The sequence below is a fragment of the Amblyraja radiata genome, chromosome 4 (genome assembly GCF_010909765.2).
Source record: "Amblyraja radiata isolate CabotCenter1 chromosome 4, sAmbRad1.1.pri, whole genome shotgun sequence".
Classification (NCBI taxonomy): Eukaryota; Metazoa; Chordata; class Chondrichthyes; order Rajiformes; family Rajidae; genus Amblyraja; species Amblyraja radiata.
Window position 1 is genome coordinate 121,802,839 of NC_045959.1, and position 7,823 is coordinate 121,810,661.

Here is a 7,823-nt window from a genome sequence, read left to right on the forward strand (position 1 = left end):
TGCCAAAGGAATCAAGAAAAACACAAATAAAGCCTCAGTTGATGATGCAATGCAGAGCAAACGCGATAATTCCCAATATTGTCCATGTTTACCAAGCACTGTTGCTGCTGTTGTCCCTGCAGTTCTCGCTTCATTCACGTGTGGAATATTCTGGACTCGGCCTCGTGTTTCTCACACAAATGTTTACATCGTAAACCACCATTTTGGCGGTTTTTAACAGGTAGGAAAGTAGCGTTTCTTGCATTAATAACTTGTACCGGAAGTGACGGGTGTCCTCCAGATGGATTGAGCGGCTCCGTGCGTCGAGCCCTCTGACCCAGTGACCTTTCGTGCAACCCCCCCTATACCATGTGCTCCAATTTCGGAGCCGCGGGGGCGGGGCCGGCCGGGCCTTGGCAACCGTTGCTAGGGCGGGGCGGGCGGCTCCGATTGGCGGACAGCGCTGTCTATCTGAGGGGCGGGGCTACAGACGACCCATAGGACGCGGTGGGCGGGGCCGTGCTTCTGATCACGTGAGGCGGGATTCTTTGGCCGGGAGGACCAGCGGGAGCTCAGGTGGGAACAGTCGCCGCCGCCGCCGCCGCCGCGTCCTCTCCCCACCCAACCCCCTCCCCCCTTCCCGACGGCGACCCGAGGAGCCCGAGCCCGAGGCGTGGGAGGGAGGTCTGGGCGTCCCCTGGTCGTCCGACTGTAGCGCCCCCTGGCGGCGGGAGGCGGCTGTGCAGCATCTCTGGTCCTCCACATATAGCGCCCCCTGGCGGCGGGAGGCGGCGGTGCAGCGTCTCTGGTCCTCCACGTATAGCGCCCCCTGGCGGCGGGAGGCGGCGATGCAACGTCTCTGGTCCTCCACATATAGCGCCCCCTGGCGGCGGGAGGCCGCGGTGCCGAGTCTCTGGTCTCCGGTTATAGCGCCCCCTGACGGCGGGAGGCCGCGGTGCCGAGTCTCTGGTCCTCTGGGTATAGCGCCCGCTGACGGCGGGAGGCCGCGGTGCAGCGTCTCTGGTCCTCCGCCCGCACCTCCCCCTGGCGGTTGAAGGCCGCCGTGCAAGTATACGAGGATGGAGTTAAAGGGAAAGACAGTTCAGGAAATGTTAATAAAGACACCAGAATTAACGGGGCAGAAAGCTGAGGAAGGGATAGGAGATTATGGCCAAGTGAAATAGGAATGGATGTGAAAGGTGAGAGAAGTATTGAATGCACAAAGTATAAGGAATAAAGTGGGTGAGCTTGAGGCTCAGTTAGAAACTGGCAAGTATGATGTGGGAACTACAGAGAATTATTCAAGGGTAAACCTCCTATTGAAAAGACAGACAGGTGGGCAGAGGGGTGGGGTAGCTCTGTTGGTGAGGAATGAAATTCAGTCCCTTGCGAGGGGTGACATTGAAACAGGAGATGTGGAGTCAGTATGGGACTAATGGGACTAATCTACAGGCCCCCAAACAGTAGCCTGGACATAGGGCGCAAGTTGAATCAGGAGTTAAAATTGGCATGTAGCAAAAGTAATGCTGTGGTTGTTATGGGAGATTTCAACATGCAGGTAGACTGGGAAAATCAGGTTGGTACTGGACCCCAAGAAAGGGACTTTGTAGAGTGCTTCTGTTATGGAAGGCAATTCTGGATTTAGTGTTATGTAATGGACCAGATTTGATAAATGAACTCGAGGTAAAGGAGCCATTAGGATGTAGTAACCATAATATGATAAGTTTTAATCTACAATTGGAGAGGGAGAAGGGTAGATCGGAGGTGTCGATGTTACAGTTGAACAAAGGGGATTATGGAGCCATGAGGGAGGAGCTGGCCAAAGTTGACTGGAAAGATACACTAGCAGGGATGACAGTAGAACAAAAATGGCAGGTATTTCTGGGAATAATACAAAAGGTGCAGGATCAGTTCATTCCAAAGAGGAAGAAAGATTCTAAGGGGAGTGAGAGGCGACCATGCCTGACAGTGGGGTCAGTAAAAGAGAAGTACTATCACATAGCAAAGATGAGCGGGAATCCAGAGGATTGGGTACATTTTAAAGAGCAACAGAAGATAACAAAAAAGGTAATACGGGGAGAAAAGATGAGGTACAAAGGTAAGCTAGTCAGGAATATAAAGGAGGAAAGTAAAAGCATCATTAGGTATGTGAAGAGGAAAAAATTAGTTAAGACAAATGTGCCTCCCTTGACAGAAACAGGTGAATTTATTATGGGGAACAAGGAAATGGCAGAGCAGTTGAACAGGTACTTTGGATCTGTCTTCACTAAGGAGGACACAAACAATCACCCAGATGTACTAGTGCCAGAGGACCTAGGGTGACGGAGGAACTGAAGGAAATCCACATTAGGCAGGAAATTGTGTTGGGTAGACTGATGGGACTGAAGGCTGATAAATCCCCAGGGCCTGATGGTCTGCATCCCAGGGTATTAAGGAAGTGGCTCTAGAAATCGTGGATGCATTGGTGATAATATTCCAATGTTCAATAGACTCATGATCAGTTCCTATGGATTGGAGGGTAGCTAATATTATCCCACTTTTTAAGAAAGGAACGAGAGAGAAAACAGGGAATTATAGACCAGCTAGCCTGACATTGGTGGTGGGGAAGATGCTGGAGTCAATTATCAAAGATGCAATAGCGGCACATTTGGATAGAGTAACAGGCTGGATTTACGAAGGGGAAATCATGCTTGATTAATCTTCTGGAATTTTTTGATGATGTAACTGGAAAAAATGGACAAGGGAGAACCAGTGGATGAAGTGTACCTGGACCTTTAGAAAGCCTTTGATAAGTTTCCACATTAGAGAATAGTGGACAAAATTAGAGCACTCCAGCAATCTATATAACTGAATGGTGTCAGGCTAGGAAAATGGGAAGTACACCAAGATCTGGCGGGTCCTTATACATCAGTCACTGAAAGTAAGCATGCAGGTACAGCAGGCAGTAAAAAAAGTTAATGGCATGTTGGCCTTCAAAGCGAGAGGAGGAGTTTAGGAGCAAGGCGGTCCTTCAGCTTGTACAGGGCCCTAGTGAGGCAACACCAGGAGTATTATGTGTAGTTTTGGTCTCCAAATTTGAGGAAGGACATTTTTGCTATTGAGGGAGTGCAGCGTAGGTTCACCATGTTAATTCCCGGGATGGCGGGACTGACATATGATGAAAGAATGGGTTGCAAGGGCTTGTATTCACTGGAATTTAGAAAGATCACAGGGGATCTTACAGAAACATATACATTTATTAAAGGTTTGGATACGCTGGAGGCAGGAAACATGTTCCTGATGTTTAAGAAGGAACTGCAGATGCTGTAAAATCGAAGGTAGACAAAAGTGCTGGAGAAACTCAGCGGGTGCAGCAGCATCTATGGAGCGAAGGAAATAGGCAACGTTTCGGGCTGAAATCCTTCTTCAGACTGATCCGAAGGAATGTTCCTGAGGTTGGGGGAGTCCAGAACCAGGATTGAGATGAGGAAAAACATTTTCACCCAGAGAGTTGTGAATCTGTGGAATTCTCTGCCACAGAAGTAAGTGGAGGCCAATTCAATGGATGTTTTCAATCGAGAGTTAGATTTAGCTCTTTGGGCTAACGGAATCAAGGGATATGGGGGAAGCTGTCAGAGGAGGGAGTTGAGGCTGGGACTATCCCAACGTTTAAGAAACTATTAAACAGGTACATGGATAGGACAAGTTTGGAGGGATGCTGTGCTGTAATTGTTATATGGTTATATGGTTATATGGATATGGACCAAACGCAGCCAGGTGGGACTAGCGTAGCCGGGACATATTGGTCGTTGTGGGCAAGTTGGGCCGAAGCGCCTGTTTGCACACTGTATAACTCTATGACTAACACGAAGTGCTGCAGTATCTCGGCGGGTCAGGCAGCATCTGTGGAGAACATGGATAGGTGACATTTAGGGTCGGGACCTTTCTTCAGACCGACACTATGTTAACAGGTGATCGGCAGATGAGTAAGTGACAGAGGCGAGAGAAAATATGGAGAGAGGAATGTATATGTGCAGCTTGAAGGGACATTGGTCAGGTAGCATTTGGAGTATTGCAGACAGTTCTGGACACTCCATTACAGGACTGATGTTGAGGCTTTGGGGAAGGTGCAGAGATGGTTAAGCAGAATTGTTTAAAAACAAGGAACTGCAGATGCTTGTTTACAAAAAAAGGACACAAAATGCGGGACAGGCAGCATCTCTGGAGGGAAGGAATGGGAATGGTGACGTTTCGGGTAGAGACTGAAGAGGGTCTCGACCCGAAACATCACCCATTCCTTCCAGCATTTTGTGTCTACCTGAACAGCGCTTATCCACGCTACGCCGCATTGTGCCAGCAGGCTGGAGTTGTGGGCAAAGGCCTTGCCATAGAGCGGGTGCTGCCACGGGCTGAACATGCGGGTGAAACCCTTGCCACACTCCGCCATGGCAAAGCATTCTCCACACACTGGGCTGGGGTAGGGACAGTCGCCAGTGTGAACCCGCTGGTGGGACAAAAGATAGGTGTAGCGAGTGAAGCCTTTGCCGCACTGGGCGCAGGTGTAGGGGCGCTCGCCGGTGTGGGTGCGCTGGTGCTCCAGCAAGCTGGTGGAGAGGGTGAAGCACATGCCACAATTGCTGCAGGTGAAGGGCCGCTCCCCGGTGTGCAGGCGCCTGTGATACAGCAGCCCCGACAACCAGGCAAAGCACTTGCTGCAGGTGGAGCAGCCATAGGGCTTCTCGCCCGTGTGCACCCGCCGGTGGGTCTCCAGCTGGCTCGGGTACCGCCAGGCCTTGCCACACACGTCGCACTCATAACGTTTCTCCTTGTTGTGCCATGTCATGTGGTCCTCCATCGAAGCTCAGCCCCTCCAAGCTCAGCCCACACACCGAGCAGATGGGGAGCCCTGCAGGGGGGGAACACAGATGGTCAACAAGGTGGCAAACAGGACATTACTAGTGCGTGAAAGGGGGGTGAGCGGGCGGGGGAGGGGGCGCTGCACAGTGGCCTCCCGCTGCCAGGGTGGCACTGCACTCGGAGGACCAGAGACTTGCAGCGCATCCTCCCGCCGCTACAGTCAGAGGACCAGAGGGTGCCCAGACCTGACATTCACCCCCATGCCTCGGGTCGCCAGCCACAGGATCGCCTTCGGGAAGGGAGGAGGGAGTGGGGAAAGGACGCGGGGCCGAACGGCAGCGGCTGTTCCCACCTGAGCTCCCGGCACTGAGAGGATGCCTCGTCCCGTCGGCCCGCCTCACGTGACCGACGTCCAGGTCCCGTCCCCTCCCTTCCCCCCCATTGACGGGCAGCACCAGCGGCCAATAGGAGCAGGTCCCTGCCCCTCCCTCCCCTCCACTGAACGCAGCGCCAGCGGCCAATAAGAGCAGGTCCTGCCTCTCCTGGGTTAACGTCACAGACCAGGTACCGCCCCCTCCTTGTATCCGACCAATCAGAGCCACTCCCACTGCAGGTGATCGTGTCCTATTGGTTGATCCATAGCCCCGCCCCACGGGCAGACAGCACTCTCCACCAATCGGAGCCACACATTGCCACTGCGCGGTCGGCTCTAAACCATGTGGGGAGGGGGGATCGTGCAAGCTCCACCCAGTCGGTGATTTCTTCCTGGAAACGGGCCCTTCGGCCCCTCTCGTCGGTGCTACCCTGGGCTTTCTGCAACATAATCTTGCACTGCTCTGCACTGGATATTGCATTTGTTGCGTTTGTTATCACCGTATGTACACTGTTTGCTCTGGCGGCTGCCTATGATCGGGCGATTTCCCCTCCCACTCCCTTGACCCCCCCACTCCACCCCCCCCCCCCCCCACCTGAACCCCTCACCCACTCCCCCCCACCCCCAGCACTAATTCAATCCTGTGTCAGACGATGGAGCTCGCGGTTGGCTTCTGTCGTCGTCCAACATGTTGACAGAATTGTCGCCTGATGCGTCACAGAGTGCATCGCGTTGTCACTTCCAGGGATCGCCACGAGGAGGTTTCTGTCCTGATCCCCAAACACTAGTAATGTTCACGTGTTAGTAATGTCCTGTTTGCCAGCTTGTTGACTCTCTGTGTTCCCCTCCTGCAGGGTTTAGGAGCCGTTGCTGTGGACGGAGAGACGGGGACGTGAGTGGCCATTGTGGGCGGTCAAGGTGCCGGTGAGCCCACCCCCCCCATCTGCTCCGTGTGTGGGCTGAGCTTCGATGGAGGACCACATGACGGGGCACAACAAGGAGAAGCGTTATGAGTGCGACGTGTGTGGCAAGGCCTGGCAGCACCCGAGCCTGCTGGAGACCCACCGGCGGGTGCACACGGGAGAACGGCCCTTCGACTGCTCCGACTGCAGCAAGCGCTTCAAAACGGCGCAGGTCTTGAAGGCCCACCGGCGGGTGCACACGGGTGAGAAGCCCTATGGCTGCTCGACCTGTGGCAAGAGCTTTGCCCAGTTGTCGGGGCTGCTGCATCACCGGCGGGTGCACAGTGGTGAGCGACCCTTCACCTGCTCCGACTGCGGTAAAAGCTTCAAGTCGTCCACGGACCTGAAGGTGCACAGGCGCATGCACACCGGGGAGCGCCCCTACACCTGCAGCGACTGTGGCAAGGGCTTCAGCCAGACCAACCACCTGCTGAAGCACCAGCGCACCCACACCGGCGAGAAGCCCTATGGCTGCTCCCACTGCGGTGAGAGCTTTGCCTGGTTGTCGGGGCTGCTGTATCACCGGCGAATGCACAGCAGTGATCGGCCCTTCATCTGCTCCGACTGCGGCAAAGGCTTCAAGACGTCCACGCACCTGAACATGCACCAGCGCACCCACACCGGGGAGCGGCCCTTCACCTGCAGCGACTGCGGCAAGGGCTTCACCCGTTCCTCCAGCCTGCTGTCCCACCAGCGGGTGCACGCCGGCGACCATCCCGTCCCCAGCCCGGTGTGTGAAGAGCGCTTTGCCATGCCCTCCCTCGCCCTGTCTCACCAGCAGGTGCACAACAGCGGCCAGCCCCACGACTGCCTGTATTGCGGTGAGGCGTTTGCCAGCTCGCGGGGGTTGCGGCAGCACCGGCGGACCCACGCCGGCGAGCGGCTGCTCCCACTGCAGCAAGCGTTTCAAGAGAGCATGGAGGCTGCGGGAGCACCAGCGGATACACACCGGAAAGAGACCCTTAGTGTGTGCTGAGTGTGGCTAGGCTGTGACAGCACCAGCGTACCCACAGCGGTGAGTGTCCATTCCCCTGCCCGTCCTGTGGTAAGGGCTTCACCCGCCTTGACCACCTGCTGGAGCACTGGCGAGACCACACCGGCCAGCATCCCTTCACCTGCCCGCCCTGTGGCAAGGCCTTTTCCCGCTCCAGTCTGCTGGCACATCGCGACATGGTTAGATAGGCGCTGTTTAGGTAGACACAAAATGCTGGAAGGAATGGGTAACGTTTCGGTTCGAGACCCTCTTCAGTCTCGGCACCCATTCCTTCTCTCCAGAGATGCAAGTTGGGCTGAAAGGCCTGTTTCTGTGCTGGGTGACTAGTGTAGATGGGGCATGTTGGTGGGTGTGCTGAAGGAAGGGCCTGTTTCCGTGACTCTGTGACCAGTGTAGATGGGGCATGTTGGCTGGCATGGGCAAGTTGGGCTGAAGGATGGGCCTGTTTCCGTACTGGGTGACTCTGTGACTCATTCAGTACCGTTCAGTTTCGTAAATGGGAGGTCAGGACCGCTCTCTAGATGATGAGAGGGCGGTTCAGTTGCCTGATAACAGCCGGGAAGAAACTCTGCACTCTGCACTTCTGCATCTCTCTCTCCCCCTCTCTGCCTCTCTCTCCGTCTCTCTCTCTCTCTGTGTCTCTCTCTCTCTGCAGTTGCAAAGCTTCTCACAAAATCTC

At 54.8% G+C, this 7,823-nt stretch overlaps 1 protein-coding gene across 1 annotated transcript; it reads left to right on the forward strand.

Annotated features, from left to right (window-relative positions):
* Window positions 1-497: 497 nt before the first annotated feature.
* LOC116972548 (zinc finger protein 239-like) lies at window positions 498-7,428 on the forward strand. The gene is made up of 4 exons (XM_033020373.1): window positions 498-555; window positions 6,043-6,285; window positions 6,454-7,136; window positions 7,201-7,428. The coding sequence occupies exons 2-3, from the start codon at window positions 6,158-6,160 to the stop codon at window positions 7,124-7,126; spliced, it is 801 nt and encodes a 266-aa protein (XP_032876264.1). The 5' UTR covers window positions 498-555; window positions 6,043-6,157; the 3' UTR covers window positions 7,127-7,136; window positions 7,201-7,428.
* Window positions 7,429-7,823: the final 395 nt, after the last annotated feature.

Bases quoted from the DNA above. Each gene is read 5' to 3' on its own strand.
- LOC116972548 (XM_033020373.1), top strand. From the start codon at position 6,158: ATGGAGGACCACATGACGGGGCACAACAAGGAGAAGCGTTATGAGTGC. The intron at 6,286-6,453 runs CTGCTCCGACTG...GCGACCCTTCAC, and splicing joins ACGGGAGAACGGCCCTTCGA to CTGCTCCGACTGCGGTAAAA.